Here is a 24,116-nt window from a genome sequence, read left to right on the forward strand (position 1 = left end):
GATATACATCCGCGAAAATATGCAAAATGTAATAAACGAAAAACTTAACTCATCTTGCGACTTGACTCATATGACATTACAAACTTAGGTATAATGATGCTTTAGAAAAATTGGCAAAAAAACATTCAACTTTTCCTTAAAGGAAGAAAATGGAAAATGCAGATTTCTATCTAAATCCATTTGTACCCGTTTTGCCCATTGTGCCATCGTGAAGCAAAGGCACGAGTACCCTCGTGACTTCGGCAACAACCGCATTCGCGAGCGAAACGCGTTTTCGGCTGGACGTGCGTGAGCAGTGCGTTCGCAGTGAAGGTCGTACTAGCGGCCTATAATAACATCATCCCCAGGTGGGGACCCCCATCCAGTGTGAGCCTGTGTTATCCAGCTGGGCTCGATACCAACATACAGGTACGGTTAGCAGTGGCAAAAAGTGTCCTTTCGTTCTGTCCATTTCGATTGTGCAGGTGTTTAGCTCGTGGTGCCATTCGAGAGTGCTACCGTGGGGCTGAGATTTACGCCTAGATTACGCCACTCTACGAATCATCCCGATTACACTCGGCTGTACCGAGCGGGTATGCGTAAATGTGTGGTGGAATGTTTATTTGCCAAGTGTGTTAGCATTGCGTAGCGTGGTGAAGCCGAGTTTCTACGTGAGAATATTGTTCACCGGATCACGCTCGAATCAAGATGCAACGGCTTCCGGTGGCGTAGCAAAAGTGAAGAGGTCACAGTGCAAAAGTATGTCGCCCAGAGTGTGAAGTTAGGCCACTGGGCTAAAGCGTGAGAGTGTGAAGCGTGCCTTGGTCGGTTTGACAAGTTGCAACCCGGAACAGATTCCCTGGGAACGCACACCAGCACGTGTGATCCATCAGAAGTGCGACAGGAAAAAGCTACCACAAACGAAGCCTTTGCTAGCGAGGTAAGATTATTCATCATTTATCAAGTAATAACAGTTTTGCCAATAGCTGCTGCCACGATCGACCGACGCTTATCATGCCAACTTCGGCTGTTTGTATTTTGTGCTCAAGTGGTGTGGTGAAGCAAGTGTCAAGGGCAAATCTTGGATCGGGTATCGATAAGGCACACTGCTGGAACGGTTGATGTAATTGATTTTCTCCAAGTTAATAACGTATATTGTGTTACGAACACTGCTAATGATATTACTTTCTTCTTGGAAATATTGTACTGCTTTGCGCATCAAGTCTGTAAAGAACGGTATCGGTGTAACGTAACGCAAAGATCCTTTTCCGGAACTCTTCTCACGTGTTCTGTGTTGATTGAATATTAATGGTATTGATTTATTATTGATTCATGGTTAAAAACCGATTCTGATGTATGTATACGGTCTGGAACCCATTCCTTTAAAGTATGAGCAGTTAATCAAAAAGAAAAAACAATGTATGATAATGTGTTATCTGTAACATTACCGATTTCGTGGTTAAAATAAACGTTTCGCTTTCCCTTACTGATAAATTCCGATAAAGTTTCTGTGTTGCACGTTGCCTGCTGATAAATGGGGTAAAAGATATGTGAAAAACCTCTGCACACCACAGACTGGCAATATTGGAGAGTAAGTTGGCACTTGTTTCGAATCCAGCTAATGTGAAATAGTGCTAATGTTTAAAGCAAATGGAATCAAGTGAATAGGCAGTAGCGTTGAAATGAGTTGCTTCAGTAACAAAACAGCCATCTTTCCAATGGCTTAAATAAACGACAATTTCTATTGGAAGGATGTCCATCAGTGACGTTTGGTTTGACCTTTACCTTCAACTAACAGAGCGTATTTTTATCGGCTGGAATATTAGTCAATTAGTTAATTCGTTCATTCTTCGAGTTCATTTACTTGACGAACAAAGACCATATATATTTGTATGTTCCGTGAGAATGTGTCATTATTTATTTTTTGTTTTGGGACAATCCGTCCGAGAACTCGTTTTGGTTGGTTTGTGACCGCCGGGTAGAATCATTGATCCATCTCAAGGCAACCTCGCGGGTAGTTAATTTTAGATATTTGTTTTCCTTTAGGAAATGGATCAGCGTAGTTAGGATTTTTTTTTCGATCGATGTACGTGTTGATTCAGATTGGAAAGTAAATGTTAAATGGGGAATCATTCTGTGAAAGTGCCCACCTCAACTGCCTCACTATCGAAGAGCAATTGTCATCTGGATTGCATACATTTAGGCGTATTCAATATTTCCCTACTGCTGTGGCATTGAACCCCAATTTGAATGAGCTAATTCTCCTTTAGCTTTGTACTGTTAGCTAATTCATCTGCATCTCTGAGAAAACCAAGAAAATTAACTCTCCAGGGGTTTACGCTAGAGAAAATGCGAAATTCATTGGATTTTTTTTACTAGTTCTGGTATTTGTACAAATGCTGTAAGGATCCACATAAAAGTAGATTCCGATACTTGTGGAAGCCATCATCAGGACATCTGTTTAAAATTTCACTGCAAATAGGATTATGATTTGTTCAACAACTTTTGTCAAATGAATCCTTTATGTATATCTGTTATAAACCTTTTGTGGCCATTGAAAATAGAAGTAATTGAGTTTCGTGTTTCGGTACTGCTGACGTTTGTTGCTTTGCTCGCAGGAAACCGTTGCAGCCAGACCTTAGCAAATGGTCGTGCGTGCGTGAAAGCGTGGGAGATAGTTAATCTAACATCATCTGCCATTGTTGATGATCGGCTTACGGTGAGTGAAATCTCACGGGACAAGGTGTTGTGGTAGGTGATAAATGTTTTCGCATTTGTTATCCACCGGGAATAGAATGGGCCATCATAATTGGTTTATCTACATCTTCTAACATTTGGACTGACACATAATTTCAATCATGTTTGTAATATGTTGAAGCATCTATAGTTATTCTTACCTTATCTAAATTGATAAACTATAGCCCTAAGTAAGATAATCGTTTCGTACTTCAACATTTTGGCGAACACTTTCCAAATTTATTACAGCTTAGGCTTTAATTTAAATGTAATATTGGGCTGAAAAATAGCACAGTTTACCTTCACCTTACAGGAAAATTGTGGTTGAAAGATAAAAAGTTTCCACGGAACATGTACCATTATAATCCCATCCAAAGACATGCTGCCTTCCGACAGGTAAAGCTGCTTTCGCCGAAAGAAATGTTCAGCATTGTGCCTGGCAATATTCATTCACAAGAAAAGGCAGAAAAAAACTGTAAGAAAGTTGCCTTAATGGTGACATTAAACTGTACCATGGTTCGGTTTTCAAACGCACAGGATTTTAACGAAACATCAACGCTGCATCCAGTAAGACAGGTTGACATAACGTTTCGGTCGTGCCATAGCGAATAACGGCGTACGAAGGCTCATAATTTGCGATTGTTCTTTTTGTGTCCGGAAATTGTATTGTCCGTTTGAGTGACTTTTTTACCGGTGTATGAATAATGGAGGCTTGAAACACATTGGAAGAGCGCTAGCAGCGTGGAAACCTGCTTTGAACGACACGTTGAATACGGCGCCAAGGACGAAAGGAAATCTGGGCGAGAGTTCATTAAATTGGTTCGAGAATCAGGTTCCGGTCCGATTCGTTATAAAATGCCCAAAGGTTCTAAGTTTTTGCCATACCAATTTCAATCAAAAGTTACGGTGGCAAGGTATTCGTGGCATTTGAGTGCTTACCGTGGCATTTCACTGAATTGAGTAGGGATTTTTGAGCACATTACAATGCCCCAAACAAAACTCTAAGCAACTGAATAATTACTCGACGGGGGGAAGTAGCAAATATTCCACCCCCCCGGGTTTGAGGCCGGGCTTTAAATGTAAGTCAAGTTCACTGTCGTGTTCCACGATGACATCATACATCGCCCTCTCCGATCTGATGCTGTCGATGCATTTTTGCTGCCACACTGCCGGGTGAGACAAGTGCACAGGAACGCGAATTATTACAGCATGGCGATCACACCAACACAGACAAAATCCACCCCACCCGGGAAGGTCAGCAGCAGCTGGAATCGTTGGGCGAACGTGGACTGACGGTTCGATAGAGTGTGCCCAGCCGAAGACGTAAACAGGCGAAGGTTGTTGCGTATTATTACTGTGGCTGCGAAGAAGCCTTGTGGCCTTCCGGAACTGAAGGAAGGGTGGTTTTTTTTTGTATTTCGTCTGTTTAGTAAGATGACATAATGCAACACAGTACCGCAAAAGTCGCAAAACAATCGATTAAACCCGGAGAGAGAACACGGGTTTCCGCCCGTATTGGAAGACACCACGGTACGAAAACACGGTTGTATGCGTGTCCATTCGACTCCACGAAGATTGGGGGATGCTTTGGAAGAGGTAAAGCATAAAACGTGCTGACATTGGTACGAAATATGAGTTTGATGGGGACCTTATTCGCAGTCACAAAAACGTAGTCAACTGCGGTGGTTGCGTCGCCATCTCGCGAGATTTGTCTTTGGAACCGAAGTAACGTTTAAACTGTTTACCGTCGTTGATGGTAGGGTTTTAGAAAAAAAAGGGTGGAACCACCCCAGGGGTGGTCATCTAATTCGTTTTGTTTCATTTCGTGAAAGTTTAATGTTGTTGATGGTACACAAGTGGAACCGGTCGTTGTGATGTTCTGTTGCCGATCCGAGCTTGTGTCTTGTTTGGCGTCGTGTACGACACGCTGCGGAGAATTTGCCTTCGCAAACGATCGTGGTGTAAAACGTGAAGAATGCGAGAACCCGTCAACAAATCGGTCGCAAAGTGAAGGTTTTTGAAGTGGAAAAGTTCGACACCGACGATGACGACGACGACGACGTGTAGAATGTGTAATGCTATGGTTAAGTTAGGTCCAAATTTGGCTGTATTGTGAAACCACGCAGTAGACGGTAGACCCGAACTCCGGCTGCTAACGAAGGTCAAATAAAGAAGCCATAAAATTCTGAGATTGGAATGGGATCGGTTGAGGAAGTAATGTACGTTGTGATCTCATCGAACTTCGGTCCGATATGGAGCAAGTTGGTTGATAAAGAATGCCATGCGATTACACTTGTATGACTCACAACCTTTCTCGTCGAGAAGTCGATCGAGAAAAAAGTGTGAATTTAGAGGTTTTAAACAATGATTATCCGTTGATTGTATATAGCAGGTGACTCATTTTATGGCAACAATACATTCATTTATCAGTTTCTCGATTTTATAACATCTGCAAAACACCTCGTGCTGGATGTTCTTACGTGGATTGGGAAAAGTATTATCAGCGACAATGACGCCGTTGTTTAGTGACCGGATCGTATAGGTTTCATCCAACGATAGAGTAGAATGGTTGCTAACCTTATGGAACACAAACCAAAACAAAAGTGTGAAGCCGTAGCGTGTCAAAATGAATTAAATTATTTATTGATTTGTCTGGTTTTACGCGTTCGATTGTGCATTGCGTTGAGCCATTCAGCCGCATTAGCGTACTCAGCATGAAGGAATTCCTACAGAGCACCTTTACCATTTGCTGTACCAAAAACTCACTCATTTAATAAAGTGTTGGCCACGGTAAAGTTTATCAATAAACACGTCAACCATCCTCATGCGCGGAATCGTTCCTTCTGTAGCTTTCATTAGCGTTTTCCAATTACTTTCGGTCGTTCGACTCCGGTTATCGCTCGAAAAGTTTATATTTCCATCGGTCGACAAAGTACTACGATCAATACAGAACACAACAAAAAAAAAATGTCATCAACAAGATGCCATACAGCACCAGTGTGTATGTGTTCTTTCTCTCACTCTACCACTCTGTTTGGTGGAAAATCGATTAGATTCCAGCCAGACAAGCCGCTCGGCGCCATCCAGACAGAGGAAAAAACCGGGACAAGTATAGGGGCGGAAAAAACACGGCAAACTGTCTGCTCGAGAAGAGAGTATTGTAACTTTTTCTTGTTTTTCCACAAGACAAGATTAACTACCGTTTGCCGCGTGGACGGAACGGTGACTGTGTGCTGCTAAACCAACAGATTAGTGACAAGTGCCGGTAGAACAAGTGCCCCGTTGGAAGTGTTTGCTAAGCCTAATAATTGAGCGATACGCGGTTTTGTGGGCTGTGTGGTTGATGAAGAGCTTTATGAATGATTTATGTGCTCAAGATTTGAGTAATTGTTTAGAGGAAGAGATAATGATTACACTCAGCCAATTTGTCACGATTTTGATGGGTCGGAAAAGAGTATAATTGTTGTTCAATTGTGGACAATCAATAAACAATCGATCGAATGATACGAATGCAACAGCTAGGAACGAAGGAAATGCAAAGAACAGACGATGGGAGCTGACAAAGTACAAAAAATCAGAACTTGTAATGCGGATTGCATACATTTAGGCGCTTTTTAGTTTTTGTTGTTTTTAGCAATTAACCTTCGGTAATTTATAATTGGAAACATAATCCGATTGTCAACCGGCCGTTAGCATGGCTGTGAAAACCAATGTGTCACCCGTTGTCCCAAAAATTGTAGCTCAATTAATCATGTACGATCCTCTGTTGGCGATGATTGAAACCTTTAGTACGATGCGTCTCGAGTAATCACACGACACTTCCGTCACCTTCTAATAGCGCTAATTACGTTCGGTGTCTAATTTTTGTTTTAACCGTTTGCATCCAAATCTGCCATAACTCGTGGAAATGGGGTTTCGGACCATGGCGTAGAGGAATTCTGGTCATGGTTTATTTTTAGCGAGCACGATCAGCGCAACTGCAGCGCGCACATGGTGTTCGTACAGACCTTGTACAATATTCGTACTGCGGATGGCTATCCGTTGAGTGCTTTGGTAGAATGGATGCTACATCGTTATTCGATTCTCCTGTTATTCTTCTGTTCGCGATCGAAACAATTGATCGTAATGTGTCCGAATGGAGTATAAGAAATAAATTATTTAGCATTACATCCATCCACCGTACGCTTTCATCCGGAACGACGACACCACACGTCCGTTTCGTTAAATTGTTAAACAGTAAACCTCGTGATGGACATGGGTTTTGTGGAACGTTTTATTGCACAATCATAAAATATTATTTTTCCGTTCGTTGGTTAACAAATTTTTCATGAAGTTTTTAAGGAATTTCAATAACATAGAGGGAAAACATCCAGAAAATTTTATGTTTCGAAATTCTACCTTCATCTTGGTTCCCAGAAGGATTAAGATCGCTGTGCACCGTAAACACATGTTTCTGCCCTCCGACTTCTGCGTGCACGGTCAGCTTAAAATGTGTTCGGAGTTCGCAGATCACCTCGGCCACGCAGCCGGATCCTCTCCGTGTTGCTCGTTTGTGAGTGTGCGTATAGCATGCGGCCACGGGTGAAGTCATCCGCATCCGTGATGTTGTGTTTTCATTCCGCTGCGCGAACAAGCGCAATAATCATTCGCGATATCATTCGCGCCCGCATACATTATGCCAGCGCGAGTCGTTTTGTCGTACCGCTCACCAACACCATGTCCAGCGGGTCAGTGGTGTTTGTCGGTTGCGTTGCGAACAGTGGCGATCTCATTCGTCGATCGTTGGTGCCGGTTGTCGGTTCAACATCATCAGTTGGGTGCGTGTGGCCAGTGTGTGTAGGGAACGTTCCCGTAGAAGGTGGTCACATTTCAGAACGGTGCAGCGCACGGTCGAGGTTATCGCCAAAGCGTTACCAAAATCCGGGAACCAGGGAGTTAATTTTGGTACCACGCATTGGCACTTTGTCGCGCATTTCTTTAATCGAAACCGGATTGGTGGGTGGAACGTTGCTTTGGAGCGAAAAAAGCATACAAAATTTGGAAATATATGGCGTGTAGCAGAGTATTAATGGCGGTTTTCGTTCTACCATAAGGTCACGTTCATTTTTGTGTGTGTGTGATAAAAATAAATTATGTTCATGTTGGACGAGTGAAGTGCAAGCAAATACTATACACTAAGTTATAGCAACACAATCAAGAATTTGGAGTGAAATTTCGTGTGGAGTTTAAGAGGTGGAAAGGCTGGAGGTATTAAACTGTGCCGAGTTCAAAGAGCAGCAACAAAATGAGGTTTGTTTGATTGCTATTATGTATTATTTGAGACACTGCCAGAATTCTAACAGTGACCTCAGGATTTTGTGCATCGATATTCAATCCAGTAAACTGGAGATTCAGAATTCAGGCATAACAATTTAAGCTTAAGGCTGTCTCGAACATCTTCTCTAAACTTCGATCGATTCCTTTTGAAAGATCAAATACAGAATTCAAAATTGCTCTTTTTCATTGGTAGATGTTACTCAATACCTTCGGAAACTCTTTTTCAATGATAAACGAAAAGCTTAGTTCATCGCTCACGATGACAGCATCGGTGTTTGCTAGAGGAGAAAAAAAAAAACAGTTGTAAATTTAATTATCAACACGTTCTTTCAAGTGCCACATTCGCATTATATGATGTCAGCCTGTACAACGTCCTCAGCTTATACTAATGTTCACTCATCGCTCCCCGTTTGGTGTCTCTCCCATTTTGGCATCCATCTAGTGACTCATCACTCGCCGACCAACATCAATCACCGGATCCACCTTCCAGCAGTGAGGTTGACAGCCTGCTACAGCAATCGGACGAAACCGAGACCACCATGACCGGCGCTAGCAAGGAATTAAGCCCGGAAAAGCAATCCGCCGCACCGCCGGATGCGTCCGAGGTGGCAAAAACCAAGGACGATAGCATCATGTCGCTGCTGTACTCGTTCGCGAAGAAGGTGGTTACGGTCGGTATCATCTACTTCGTCGGCTACATGGGATGGTCGGTGGCGTGGCTCATCACACCCGTCATCCTCTCGGTGGCGCGCGAATCCTGGCGCAAAACGAACGACACACGGCGCAGCGTGGCGAAGGCATCGGCACTCGCGAACGATAAGGACGTCATCCTGGCCCGTCTGCATGATCTGCCGGCATGGGTAAGTGTGATCTCCGTGCGTCCCACCAGAGGGACGTGCTCGTAAAGTTCGTTCTGTGATGTGTACGTGATTAGTTTGGAGTAGAGCAACGGGGAACTGGTAAGGATAATTTTCCGTCACCGCCAGATAGTATTACACAATCACAAATGCCGGCTTGTGGTATCCGCCCGGGTGGGACTATATTTTGCCGGCACAATCGTGACAGCACGATCGTGATAAATCCTAACCGCGTTGGACGCAAAAAAAGAAAGCTTGACACGCGAGAAAGCGCGCGGTTGATGAGTTTGCTCGAATAAGCAGTAGTGGCAGGTGTGTTTGCATGAGCTTTCTGCTTGTATCCATATGCAAGTGGACATGAATCACACCCGCTGTTGTGATATTATGAATCAGTGATGCTTAATCCATCATTAAATAGGAATGTTCGAGAGGAAATGATAATAGGAAACGATGCAAGAGACATATTATTTTACGCGTCACGTTTTATATAATTACAAACGGAGGGTGGTTTTTGGAAGCACGCTTATCAATCGAGTGAATAATGAATTTGATAGATACGCCTAAATGTATGCAATGTATACGCCTAAATGTATGCAATGTGTCATTCAAATGTCACCTGATTTCGAATTTTCTACTAGTTCTTCTCGTTTATTCGTTATCGCATGAGAAAATAATATGAAAAGATTATCCTTAACTGAGAAAACTGAATTCCATATGCAGCTCCAGATCAAATCACTGTACAAACACGGGTTGGCAAATGGGTCATCATTTATTTTAGCGCCAGCAAGCTCATTAATAATAAACTGACGCAGTTCAGTGATGGCATCATCAACCAACCAGCGGGCAAATAGAGCTGGTGCAGAATCGTACCTAAAACATTCATGAGTGTTGTAAGAGCAAAAATTAACGCTTCTGGTTCTCTCGGGTAGGTGAAGAAATATTCATTGTACATCGCTTTGTATATGCTTGATGAGCGATAAGTGCATTTATAGCGTCCAGATTTACCTATGATACAACTAAAAAGGGACTGCATCAAATACGCTTCAACAAAGTTGCGTACAGTGAGTAGTGTCGTGCGATAAATCAGGCTGGCTAGCAAAAGAATCTTGTTGAGGGCAATGGTTACTGCTTCCTTAGACAAATTTTTAATGAACCCCGATCCTCTTGTACTTGTGCCAGAGTTTATTTTTAAAAAAGCAAGATCATTACCAGGGTAAGTGTCCCCGCGAGTGTAAACGTTTTGTTTGACAACAATACCCATCGCACACGGTGCTTGCACGGATGTACTGAATCGCACACTGGATGCTTCCTTCTAACGGAAGGTGGGAAAATACGATCAGGTTGAGGTGTGCCATCATCAGTCGAATGTAGGCTGGTATGTGCGTGCGGCTAACGTAACGGGGCGGTTTATCTTTGAATCTTTAATGCCCGTAAACTTCTCGCTAGCGTGCTTGCCGGGCGAAAAGGTTATACCAGGTGATGTCTTAATTATCTTAAACCTAAACAAGGTAAACAAACAGGTCTGTGAACGAGCGATCGGGTTGGTTAGCTGCGAGCTGGAAAACCTCGAAGCAAAGATTGTGCTTGCGGCACAACTACTCCGCTGTGTGTAATATTGTCTCTCGAATAATGCAAACCTTCATAATTCATTTGTTGGAACTGTGTTCAGTTTTTATAACGCACTGTTTAATATTTGCGGTGGCTAATTTGACAGGCTACAATGTTGCTGATTCATCAATGATTTACAGTGGTTTTGTACAGAATTGGTAGAGTTAGAACCGTTTCTGAATGTTTTTGTAGAACATTTCCATTTTTATTTAGCTTTTGTAAATTAAATTAAATTCTACGATAAGTTGTTTATTTAACACACACATTAGAAAAGTTTTCCGACTTGAAAGAAGTGTTGGTTTAGAGAGCTTTAGGCAGAAAACATTCCATTTTTATTTAGCTGGACTTTCAAGTTTAAATCAATAATGGGTTTAAATTTATCACTCGAAACCCCTGTGATTCTTCGTTGGATACTCTGGCATGTGATGGTTTTCTTGAAGCTTTTTGGACTAATTTTCGATATATCGATCTCCAAACAAAATGACGTACAATATTTAATAACCTCTACAATTTGAGGTCTTTATCTCTTTATCACAACTTATTGATACTATTTGTGCATCTTCAATGTAATCACGATGTTGGTTCATGAGTTAGAAAACACCCGGAGCACCTCAAATTAACCATTAAGTTAAGCTTACTGTAAGCGCGCAAGATGAGGGCGATATAAGTAAACGATATCGTGGAATTTTGCTCCGACAGTAATTTGCAGCAAATTTTACTGCGGGCCAGCGATACGAGGAACATCATATCACACAACATTATCAAAAGCCGTGTGCTGTGCAAAAACATCAACGATCTCGGATGAATTTCGCTTTCACGGCTATTTTTTTCCCCGATTCGCTATGGTGCCGTGAAGGATGCTGCTCCAATTATAACGTACCGACTGGTTACACTACCGAAAGCACAGGAAAGTCTTGATATAGGAAAATTGTGCTTGCTGCTAACAGCATCATGTTTGGCTTGCTAAAGTACTTAACACTACACTAACGAATTTTTGCGAAAGAATAAAACATTGCAAGATACCCTTTGGCGCTCGAAACTAGGTCCACATCATTAGCGTATGTTGCGGGTTTCTTGCACGTGTACTCTGGCCACCGGACACGTCTGGCTGTGGGTGGTACATAGGTATGCAAAATATGCTTAAATTTGGGCCCGATATTGCTTTCCTCCGCCTTTTTCCATCAAATAAGCTGCAGAGTGTACTTGAGCACACGTACCCGGTACGGCCATGAGCCGTTATCGATCACCAGCATGGGCCAGGAAGGCGTATTGCGACGATTTTCCATGAAATGATTCCCACGTGCGATACTAAACGATCTGCCTGGGTTGTTTTGGGGTGTAAAGAAGCGCCACTGGTACAAATTCGCTGGTACAAGGTGGAGTGTTATTTCGATGGTTTTAAAACCATGACTGGCGTTGGTAGCTAATGGATGCCACGCATGTACTTTTGTCGAAGGTGACTGTTTGTTTTGCGGGTGGCAAAAAGAGGTACCACCGGGACCAGGGCCACCGAACGCTGGTGGTAAACGTTTTCCACTCGACTGGTGCCGGTAAGTGGTGTTATCCTGTCTTCGTACGACTCGCCTTCGTTTGGGGCTGGAGAAACGAGCGGACGGCACAGTTAGCTCGCGCGTTTCATGATTCTAGCGCACGATTCACGCTGCACTTCAAACGATGATCAAAGGATGTTGGAGGACCGGGCGGTAACAAGAAAAAAAACTGCAATTTCGTGAAGCTTTTCCGGCAAGGTTACCATTTTCGTTTTTTTCTACTGTGCAGCAAGAGATATGTAAATGCAGTAGAATTTATCTTTCTGATTAAGATTCATCGAACACTGTTCATCTTTATTTGAACCTAAATGAACTGACGCTTTGGGGAAATTGGAATTCATTAGCGGTGTATGTTAGTTGATTAAGGTGAGGGAATTTTGAAGCTTGTTTTGAAAAAGAGAGATAGAAAAAAGCCTATTGTTGCAGTACTTGTGATAATGTTCTTTGAATTGGAAATGAGTTCTGGCCCAGAATAAACGAGTCAAGATGTCCGAATACTTCTTCTTGAGATAAGAATAATAGTAATGGATTTATGTTATAACTTTGTTCCAATAAGAGCGAACTTCGTATTATTGATTAATTTAATTGCAAATAGAACTTGAGTATAATATTTTATTTCATAAAATTCATATCGATAAGAATAAATGTGTGTGTAATGACAAAAAGAAAACTTTCTATTGGCATCATTTTTTCCTCTCCCCCATTAGGTCTTCTTTCCGGACGTGGAGCGTTGCGAGTGGCTCAACAGGGTAAATACTGACCAAAGTTTCCTATTGGTTTCCTGTGGTGGCTATTTTCACCACAGCCGATCGATGACTAATGTACTTTAATTACTTCTGCTTGTGATATCTTCTCTCTTGCGGCACAGATCCTGAAGCAAGTGTGGCCAAATGCAAACTATTATGCGAAAAATCTCATCAAGGAATCGATTGAACCGAACATCCAACAAGCCATGGCAGCTTACAAGCTGAACGGATTCAAATTCGACCGAATGATCCTGGGAACGATTGTGAGTGTCTTTCACCTTTGCTCTCCTGAGGAACACTGAGTTTTCAACGCACATAAGTAACCCTGTTTTAATGATATCGTTCTTCCGTGCTGCTGTTCTCTCTTGCAAAAGCCTCCTCGGATCGGAGGCGTTAAGGTGTACGATAAGAATGTGTCGCGCAACGAAATCATCATGGATCTGGATCTGTTCTATGCCGGCGATTGCGACATCAGCTTCGCACTCAGCGGGCTACGGGGTGGCATCAAGGACTTCCAGATACACGGCACGGTGCGCGTAATTATGAAGCCACTAATTTCCCAGATGCCGCTCATCGGCGGGCTGCAGATATTCTTCCTCAACAACCCGAACATCGACTTCAACCTGGTCGGGGTGGTCGATCTGCTCGATATGCCGGGGTTGAGTGACATTTTGCGTAAGATTATCGTCGAGCAGGTGGCCGCCATCATGGTGCTACCGAACAAGCTGCCCATCGTGCTGAGCGACGGTGTGCCGGCCCTGTCGCTGAAGATGCCGGAACCGGAGGTAAGAATCGGTGCGGGCAGGGTAATTAGTTGCTTACTTCTCCGAAGGTAAGTGGATTGGCTGGCGGATGAATCACGCAATGCGTGGGATGCGGGCGTAGTCACACCAATGGTGAAGTGATTTTAATATATCACTAAAAATTTGACCCTTGTGGACGAGGATAACAAAGAGTAATGGCTTGTAATTTAGTACGTTTCAAAAGTGGTCTGATGCTTGTTTTTGCAGATTTATTTAATTTTATAACAAATATGAGTGTCCTTTCAATTACGTTGGGACTTATTAAACAGGGATTTAGTTGATTTAGACAAAAAAGATCGTTAATGTTAACTACCTTAAAATGATTCTGGATATTTAAATATTTATATAAACTTTGTCTCTCTCTTAGAGATTTTTAAAATAATTTAAATAGTAAAACAGTTTAAAACGAGACATGAGAAATTTGAAGTACTGATGTAATGTCTTCAAATTTTATTGTGCCCTCTTGCCATAACTGAAATCATCTAAAATGCTAAAAGGATCGTTAATTTCATTTACCTTCTTCTCTACTGCTCTTGCTACCGGTATTCTTCAGGGCGTACTTAGAATTCACGTCGTTGAGGCTAAAGACCTGATGAAAAAGGACATCAGCGTGCTGGGCAAGGGGAAATCGGACCCGTACGCCATCATTTCCGTCGGCGCACAGCAATTCCGCACGCAAACCATCGACAACACGGTCAACCCGAAGTGGGACTACTGGTGTGAGGTAAGTGGTCACATCGTGCGAACACCTTAGCGGAATGGTTCACCGCACAAAGAGCAGCAGCAGTGGTGCCGTACGTAACGTGCGTGCTTGGGGTTGTTTGTTTGTAGCAAGATTCGGCAAAGAGAACAGGTAGCGATGAACGTGGTTTGGGCATTTTGTATAGATGGACTGTGAGGATGTGAATGGCAAACGGCGACGAAGGATGCGTTTCGGTGGACTTTCTCCTACAAATCTTCGTTGAGCGTAGACGACGTCGTCGCCATTCGTTGGTATCGTTTTCGGCCAGTGGATTTGCCGTACAGTGCTTACGTCGCGTACGGTGCACCGTTATTGATGCGAAAATCAGCCGCAGCGCTAAAATCGTTGACGCGACAGGTGTCCATCGGACGGACACTGGGTTGAAATTAGTCCTGGGACCGATTTGTCCACTAAACTTTCAGCGCAAATCCAATTAACACGCCAACCTGTTCCCACGTTTGGAGATCGTTTGTTTGGTTTTATGCTGTACACTGCACGTATTGTGTTCCGCTGTTGTCCGAGGGCGTCTGTCCACCGGAGGATGTGTTCGTATTTGCATGAATCGTTGTGTTATTGTTATCCACAAAACTTCAACTCATGTCCTTTCCTCGTGATGGGCATTAAGCTTTCACAAGTGGCCTCAGTTGGTAGTGGAGTGTCGTTTTGCATGATCAAATGTTGTTAAAATGTATTTTCTACAAGTCATTCCTGTGACGCGCTAACAATTCGTTAATATTACTTTGAGACTGTTGTTTTGTGGACTGTAAATTAGCGTTCATTCAGTAGGCCGCGCAAAACGCCTAAAGTTATGCAATACACATGACAGAAAATTCATTATTGTACACACAGTAAGCAATTTGTTTGCTCTCTTTTAACAATGTTTCCAACAAGATGCTTGACATAAACATGAACTTAACATAACAAGAGCATAATAATTTTTAAGCTACGGCATTGTACATACCTCAACATGGTTACCATAGTTACCAGATCTTAGAGCATATTTATATCAACACTGTAGTTAGGCGATCGTTTGCTGAGCACATCACTATTATGGAGATCATCTTAATGGAATATTTTCCATTCTGTTGCCATCCGCAAGCTGCAAGTTGCCGTGCATGAGTAGTGTAGAGCACAACAGTACTGTATTTAGCACAACAGCCATATCCCGTTTGGATGCGCTGTGACTATGGCGTTAAATAGCTAAATGATTCATAATTTAGTTTTTGCAACATTGTTTTGACTTACGTATTATATCTGCTTCACGGCATATTACTTTCCTGATGTTAGTGTTCTGTTTGTTTAATATTTCACCACGGTCAAGCGGTGCGTGCGTGAGTATCCAAGCTCTGTGCCAGAATTTTCACGACCTGCGACATGCTGCTTTATGCTGCTGCTATCGTGCTTCGAGCAGGTTTTAAACCGGGGTACGGCAGCAATAACATTGGCCGGTGCTTATCGCGAACGCTCGACCGACAACACCGACAGGACAGGTGATGGACGGGAGTTGTTTTGTTTTCTTCCCTAGTTGTAGCACTCTGCTGTTGGGGCATTATTTGTGACATTCGGGCACTTAGGGCATTGAGAGAGCGTTGAGTCACAGAAAAAAAAGTTCCAAAGCCCAAAAAATCCATGCCACTGTGCATGGTGGAGGTACCTTTCGGGTGGTATTCCTTGAGTACCGTTATGGCTGTGATTTAAGCCACTCTACCACCTCCGAATGGTCCAGGCTCATTAAAATTCAAAATGTAGGATGCCACAGGACCTACGCTCTGTTGGCTAAATATGTATTTTGAATTTGGTAGGTGAGGTACCATTTTTCTAAGATCGGTCTTTCGCCATGCGTTTCGTTGTAACGCCCCGTAACGTACCAAAATCAGTCAGTGAAGGGTGCATCCTGCGTACGAACCAATAGCGAACTCCCCAAACACCCTATCCCACCGATACCGTTTGTACCGTTTTTGAATCGCTCATGCCAAACCACTACGACCAACACCTTCCCCATACCTGCAGGCCTTTATCCATGCGGAAAGTGGTCAAGCACTTCAGGTCGTGATCAACGATGAGGACGCCGGCGAAGATGAACTGTTGGGAAGGTGAGCCAATTCGTTATACGTTGTTAGTTTTCCCTCCCTGGTTTTTTTTCCTATGATTTTCCCATGACTCTTGGTGGTTTTGTTTAACATTTGGGTGAAATGTTTCTTTCGTTATGTCCCTTATTGGTTATACCCTTCGTACCGGGAGTTTGGGTTATGTTTTTGGATTTTTAATTTTTGTTAAGTTTCATTACGTTAAACTTTTCATTTCTAACACCACATTAGTTCAGTTCCATGTAACGGCTTGTTTTACACATCGTTCTAACGTTGTTGAGTAATTTGAATGAGTTTTGTTGTATGTTGTGTGTATAATTATGATTAACTCGCATAATCCTTTAGTTCTTGTGTTTTTATCAATTAATCCAACTTATGTAACCCCTAACCTACTAACAAGTTTGCGGTTTTTAATTGCTTTCGTAATTAACCTTCTCTGTGTTTCCGTTAATCCTGTCTATTAATGCGTTCCGTTCGATTCTGTTAGTTGTACCGAGTGCGTTTTAAGTGCGATGGCATCCTCAGTAATGCGAATGTGCGCCTTGTCGATCGCCATGCTTGCCATTACGCAGTGTAGTAGTTCATGTGTTCCTTTTTTACGTGATGTTGCTCCGTTACGCTAGCTGTCGTTTATCTGCTTTACCGGTCTGCAGATGCAGACGTTGTGGTTGAAGATAATGCACATGTTCGTTGTTCGTGCCGTTGATTGATAGACCGCCATGCTGCTTCGTTCGTTCGTGCCTGTTAAGCAATAACTGTGCCATTGTACAGGGGCCATCATTTCTCCAGTAGTCATCGATTGTATTCAAAAAAAAAACAAGAATCTTGAAGAGCACCTCCTCGTACTCTGTCTACAAGTGTGTAAAAAGGATATTTGGGAACTGGTGGGCTGGTTACGCAAGGGCGAATTGCCAGAATTTGCACCAAAACATGGTAGCCCCAAACAAACTAATCAAAGTCTAATCTTCTAGGCTGAAGTCAATGCCATACTCAGGCAAGAGATTGAACTCAACCTGTGGGATTGGGATCCGGGTTTCCCCGGGGTACAGAACGACGATTTCCTTGGCAGGTGGTGATGATGTTACTTTTCTGTAGTTTGGCTTCTGTTTTTCGTTTGGTTTTTTACGTTTTCTTACGTTTGTTCACACTTCCTGTTTCGTTATCCCTGTGTCTGTGCGCGGTTTTTTCCTTTGTTTGTTTGTTCGTTCTCTGTACATGTATTATTTTTGCGCCTGGCCAGGATCATCCTTTTACATAGAGAACGTGTATGTAAGGCGTTTGTTGAGTGCTTGGTTTCTCATACTGCCGGCGCGCTGTCTGATGGCTGCTGCTGTCTCCATTAATCTAACGTTGTACAGGTGTGAGAAGTAGCAACAAGGCAAAACAAAAACAAAAAAACCCGACCACCGACAATCACAACCATCTTTGAAGCTTACCACTCGTGTGTACATACAGCTCTCGGCGACGTTTCATCATAAGTCTGTCATAAGCTTAAGCTTTCATCCACTATCTTTATCATCAGCAGAGTGAGTGTATGATGCACCAATGCGGAATTTGACTGTAAATATTAATGTATGCACTACAGACAATTGTACGCACCTTGTGATTAGGATTGTTCAAATACGCGCATCTGCATTATTTGTGGTGCAGAACATTTGAACAGAAGCGAGCTCCATTCTGCACCAGCTGTGTTCGAGCAGTACTGCAATGGCGTCTGTATTATAAATACACTAAAAAGCTTACATTTTTTAGCGCACACCGAGAGCACACCTGATCTTCGTGTTGTAGCAAATAATGGGCAGATGGAATGGAAAGGCTGTTCTCTCAAGCCAACATATTACTCTCGTCAAATACTAGCGGATACTAACCGAACGATCCTGTTTCACCACTAACAGCACTAACGCAATAATGTTCTTTCTTTTCTCGTTCTTCTCTATTCTATTTTTTCCACCAATTTTTTGCGCTTCTCGTTGCTCCTTTGTCCGTGCGTGTCGTGTCGTATGCGCATTATGCGTCCTTCCGGATGCTACTGCAAAACCGTGGTAAACCGTATCCAACAAATGCGATCAATCGAATCCCATCAACTCGTACAAACAAACTAACCCACTGTCGACTGACAAAACGCGCAACCGATCCATTGTCCTGTGTGTCCTTCCGAACCGTCCGTCCGTCCGCTAACTCCCATCTAATTACGTCCGATTTCCGCTTCGTAACCGACGCTAACCGACCATCATCAACGCATGACGACCAACCGACAAACCGTGTTGACAGGCCTGTGTTGACGTTACGCATCAAACGTTGATTGGCATAAAGTTGTTCGACTGGGATCGTACCGGTGACCACGATCCACTAGGAAGGTTCGGAAAAGCAATTCAAACATTTTCGCAATCAATACAATCATTATCTCCTATCGGCTATATCGCTACACATCAATCTGTATACAGCTCTATCTCTAACTCTTTGTACCTAATATTACACCGAATGACTCCATCTTTTACTCTAGCGGGTCCACGCTCTGTTCATCTTTCGCTCGTTTCTTTGCTCCGTTTGTTGTACCATCGCTTGGCTATCTGCTCGCTTTCACCATTTTCAAATGATTTCATCTTGTTCTCGGTGTTTAAATGTCTCCACAACTCATTTGCTAATTTTTATTATCAATTCGAGAACAATTCACAACAATTTCATGGAACCGTAGTTCAGCAATTATTGTTGAAATGATTTTGTGCGAATTTTCAATTTTCTTCCATTTAATAATTTTTCTTTAAATGTTTTTTTTTTCATTCCATGTCAGCCATACTTAACTTACTTGTTTGCCTATATCGATTGCTAATCGCAAAGTAGTTTTTATCTCAATTTTCTCTACTACTTTCCACTCAGCAATGTTGTTTTGTTGCATTTTGATGTGCTAATGGTTTGCGTTATTGCAACAAGTTTGCTTGCGTTTTTTTTGGTTAACGGTCTAAGATAAACATCGTGATGCTTGCAAGTATTAGGCACCAATTGTTTGGTTTTTTGTTATTTGCTGGGTTGGTACTACATTCTTACATTTTCATCTAACAAATATCTCTGTCAGATCTAACCAATCTTTGACACACTTACTCATTAAACCTATCATGTACTATGTTTTGCATGATTATGGCTTAGGAGTTAAATAATTATTTAGCGAAATTGTAAACAGTAAATGATATGGAATTGTGCTTTTTCTCCAATGTGTTCGTCGCAATGGTCACAGAGCGACTGTGGAAATCAGCAGCGTTACCAAGAACGGTGAAATCGATACGGTGAGTATTCCAGGGGTGTCAAACTCAGTTTCGTTTGTAAAATACATCACATACACGTAGGAAGCAAAAAGTTGCAATTTTTTCAACTTTATTAAGTTAGACTGAATTTTATTTTTATTTAACGGAAATTTTTCAATCATTTCTTGTGTAGTAGTGATTCCAAAGATGACGATGACGTATCGTTAATTAAAAAACTTTGCTTTCAATGAAGAATAAAAAGATTCCTATAAATTTATCTCGAAGCTAAAATGGCATTAATTTAATTAAATAAATGTTTTTCACCTACAGTGGTTGACATTGGAACAGGCCAAGCATGGACTTGTGCATCTTCGCATGACTTGGTTCAAATTGAGCTCCGACAAGGCTGATCTGAAGCAAGCTCTGGGAGAAACGCAACACCTGCGAGTAACATCGATGAGCACCGCTCTACTTACTGTGTTCATAGATTCGGCTAAGAACTTACCGGTAAGCTAGTTGTTAATTTGACGAAGACTTCAATGGCAGTACTATAACTTATCTCTTCCTTGTTTTTCTTGTTCACAGCAAGCGCGCCAACAATCACAGCCGGACCCGTACTTGGTCCTGTCGGTCGGCAAAAAGAACGAACAGACCTCGGTACAGATGCGCACGGATGCACCTGTTTGGGAGCAGGGCTTTACCTTCCTGGTGGGCAATCCCGACAACGATACGCTCCAGCTAAAGGTGATCGACCAGAAGACGGGCAACACGATCGGCATGCTCACGTACATCCTGAGCGCACTGATGGAGAAGAAAAATCTCGAGATCATGTCGCAACCGTTCCAGCTGCAAAAGTCGGGCCCCGAATCGAAGATTGTTATGTCGCTGTCACTGCGCATATTGAAGCGTTACCGGGAGCAGGACGCGGTGGCCACCACTCCGGACAAGGCGCCCTCATCCGAGGCAGACAGTGTCTTATCACGCACGAGCTCCATCCGTACGGCAACGTCGCACGGTTCGCAATCGGCCGGTGGTCTGCAACAGCAACAATCGACGACCGATTCAAATGCAGCGGAAGCGGCAGCCTTATCCCACCAGGGAAGCATCCGGAAGCAGGACTCGCGCAAGTCCACCACCTCGGCGATAATGGAACAGATGTCGATCCAGGAGGAACCGTTCGTGGTGTCGACTCTGAACACGGTCATGATGGCTACGCCACCCCGTAGTCCGAATCTCAGCGACGGTGGTACGGAGCTGCTGCGTCGCAGTCCGAGCACCACGTCCTCTGCCGGTTCGGCTGGACTGGGGCGGATTCAGCTGACGGTGGCGTTCAGTGTGCAGCGCCAGCGGTTGCTGGTGATCGTGCACAAGATTAACAATATTCCGCTCAAGGATCCCAGCAACATCCCGGATCCGTACGTGAAGCTGTATCTGCTGCCGGGCCGCTCGAAGGAATCGAAGCGCAAGACCAACGTGGTGAAGGATAACTGCGATCCCGTGTTTGACACCACGTTCGAGTACATCATCTCCAATGCGGAGCTGGTGAACTCGGAGCTGGAGGTGACCGTGTGCACACAGAAGGGATTCTTCGGCAGCCCAGTGATTGGCATGGTAAGGATCCATAAGACGGACGACCTTTGCAGTAAATAATAATGTCTAATTTTCTTTCTAATTTACTCGTAGCAAAAACTCTCTCTCAGCGATCCGGACATTTCGAGTGGACAAGGCATCAAAGCTTGGTACGATCTGCTGCCGGAGTCGAAATTCGAGTAAATCCCGCCAATCTTTCGAGCACACGGACACCACTACTTTCGATGAGCATTTTATTGTGATGCTGCTTAGCGGAACTATTGATAGGGATTAGGCGTGTTGTTGCACATTGGATCATTTTAATCGAGCACATGAAACAAAACAAAAAGTCAAGTTCATGAACAAGCGGATGGAAAGATATTTTGTAGCAAAACAACGATCAAAGTGATGGCAGCTGAAGTTGGAAGATGAAGCGCGGCAGTTGTGTTGATTGTGTTTTGTGTTTGTTAAATGTTTTATATATATACACCATACTTTTACGGAACATTTTTTGCGCACAGATTTTTATTGGAGCACAGAATTGTAAAATGAGGTAGCAGAATGCCGAAAGCACCGCATAAAACCGTTTGATACAATATAATTCGCTCGTAGTTTACGAATGTCTCCTGCTAGTTTAGCGTATTGAGGTGAAAACAAATACAGCAGATCTTTTAACTGGTTATACCTGAACGATCGTAACGATAGCAAAGCGTAAGCTAGAAGTCGTAGGTATGAGAAACATAATCGGATGCGTTTATGGTTTGAAATTCTTGGTAGAGCGTAACTGATAAGGTCGCTAGATGATGATGAAACATAGTGTATCCTTTTCATGCATTTATTCAACCACGATCAGGTTCGCATGATGTTCGCTAAAACTTCAATTTCTTCTTTTCCCACCCTCATGTAAACAAACCACATCACAATCTTTTTCAGTCCCATACCGGCTAGAAGTAGACGTGCATAGTTGAAGTTAAAGCATACCTCCTTCACAACGGGATTCCGTCTGCCATTTACCCACGGGGTGGCAGAATTTGCCGGGAAAACCGAACGAAAGTTGTCTCCAAAATGTGTCAATTATCAGCACTTCACTGCTTCTGCCAGAGGTGGTGGGTATCGTAGAGGAATGGTAGATACTGTTTGTCCAAGAGCGCTGGCACCAGCCGGCGACTTGTTGCTAACTGTGAGATTTCCGGAAGGTGTTAGATCATCTGGAACTGGAAGCGGGCCGGACCGAGTGCGATGGATTGTTTGTGCTTCATCGTCAGACCGCAGCATGGTGAGCGTGTCCGGTGTGTAAATATTACTTTGTCACGATACACAGCACACCTTAGTACTGCACATGCACATTAGCAGCAGAATAAATACGCATCAAGCCGTACTTGATCCGAACACCGTTTGACGCACGATCGGCAAAAGGGGTGGAAGAAAACTACAATCCGTACAAATAGTACTGTGTACACACATGGTAAAGCCAACATCTAAATCAATATAGATAATAATTTACTACAGAGCTTATAGATTTATAGCGAGAGCTAGAACAGCTTATGAAAACCACGCCACTGTCGCGATCATGCATTTGCCTTTGCGAATACAAGCGTTGTGCACCCAACATCTTTCTTCAGCTTTTGATACACAATCATGCTTGTCAGAAACAGAATGTTTTAAAACTACACTCAACCTTCGTACAATCACACCATGTCCGTTCGAGTAGCGTTACAAAACGAGTGAGAAAGTCAGCCTTTTACATCCAATATTCGACAACTTTGCTCCATCACTTGCACGTAACTTACATCGATGCACGTTGCTTGCATTATGCAGACAATTTTTTGAATCTTAGACACAAAAATCATTCGAAATCACTCGCCTGTTCAAGTGTTTAAAGAAGGGATAAGATTAAAAATATGTGCTGCTAGTAATTATATATAAAAAAACATTATTGGTACTAAAGGTTGTACGACGCTTTCTTGAACAGATAATAAAGCCTTTGTCTAGTGTAATAAATCTCGCTTCATCGCATGCTGAAGATCGCATCATGTTTGATGGAACAATAAAGATTAAGTTGAACATTTTCCTTACATGGGATTCGGTTTGTTTTATTCGTTTTACACAATTTACTTTACAGTATTATCGACCCCCAAAACTTGGCTGGGTCTCTAAACTCTCGAACTTAGAGCTGAACAAACTTGAGGCAAAAGCTTGTTTGATGGTAGCGTTTCTATTTCCGTACCGTTCCCTTAAATGGTAGCAAATATATTCAAATACATTCATTTGTATTCATCGCGGCGGTTCCACGCCGAAACAAGGAACCGGTGTCGAAATCGTTGTACGATCGTCTGAAAAGCTCGAGCCTACAAATAGATGGGGGTCATTGTGGGCACTAAGGGACTAAGGAGTTATCCATTTACTACGTAACGCCGTTAGGGAGGAAAGAAAGGAAGGTGAGGGCACTTTTTTAGTGGTGTCAAGCAAAAGTGACTGTAAAGATCGGCAGAAACTAAGTAGGCACCAATTTAATGAAATATATTTAATTCATTATTTATTGTAAAAATAATAATTTCAACGCAAGCTGGTTTTTGCATCCAATTCGTATGGAAACGATTTACAGTGTAAAAGGCAGGCCTGTCGCTAGCTGGAGCTATGTTTACTAACACACTCGTACACAGCTGCTCATAGGCATGGCCAAACAAAGAACCAAGCTGTTCCTCTCGAATGAAACAGCAACCATGTGCTCGCGGGAATGGAGACCCAAAAACTCACCCTTGCCAGCGGGTTGGCTGCATGAAGGGGATTGATTTATTTCGTAGCATAACTATGCTGCCAGCATAGCAAGGGGTTCGCGCGCTATGTGCATGCCATGCGCCTGTCCTACCCAAACGACATGGCT

General features: G+C 42.9%; 1 protein-coding gene across 2 annotated transcripts; it reads left to right on the forward strand.

Annotated features, from left to right (window-relative positions):
* Positions 1-273: 273 nt before the first annotated feature.
* Positions 274-22,626, forward strand: LOC128299116 (extended synaptotagmin-2). Of its 2 annotated transcripts, none has more exons than XM_053034987.1 (11): positions 274-919; positions 8,474-8,891; positions 12,754-12,795; positions 12,915-13,055; positions 13,167-13,577; positions 14,149-14,319; positions 17,396-17,493; positions 19,657-19,705; positions 19,994-20,170; positions 20,249-21,274; positions 21,347-22,626. In XM_053034987.1, the coding sequence occupies exons 2-11, from the start codon at positions 8,571-8,573 to the stop codon at positions 21,434-21,436; spliced, it is 2,526 nt and encodes an 841-aa protein (XP_052890947.1). In that variant the 5' UTR covers positions 274-919; positions 8,474-8,570; the 3' UTR covers positions 21,437-22,626. The 2 variants fall into 2 exon arrangements, with proteins under 2 accessions (XP_052890947.1, XP_052890946.1); XM_053034986.1 differs by lacking the exon at positions 274-919 and adding an exon at positions 7,504-8,004.
* Positions 22,627-24,116: the final 1,490 nt, after the last annotated feature.

This window comes from Anopheles moucheti, chromosome 2 (genome assembly GCF_943734755.1).
Source record: "Anopheles moucheti chromosome 2, idAnoMoucSN_F20_07, whole genome shotgun sequence".
NCBI classification, from domain to species: domain Eukaryota; kingdom Metazoa; phylum Arthropoda; class Insecta; order Diptera; family Culicidae; genus Anopheles; species Anopheles moucheti.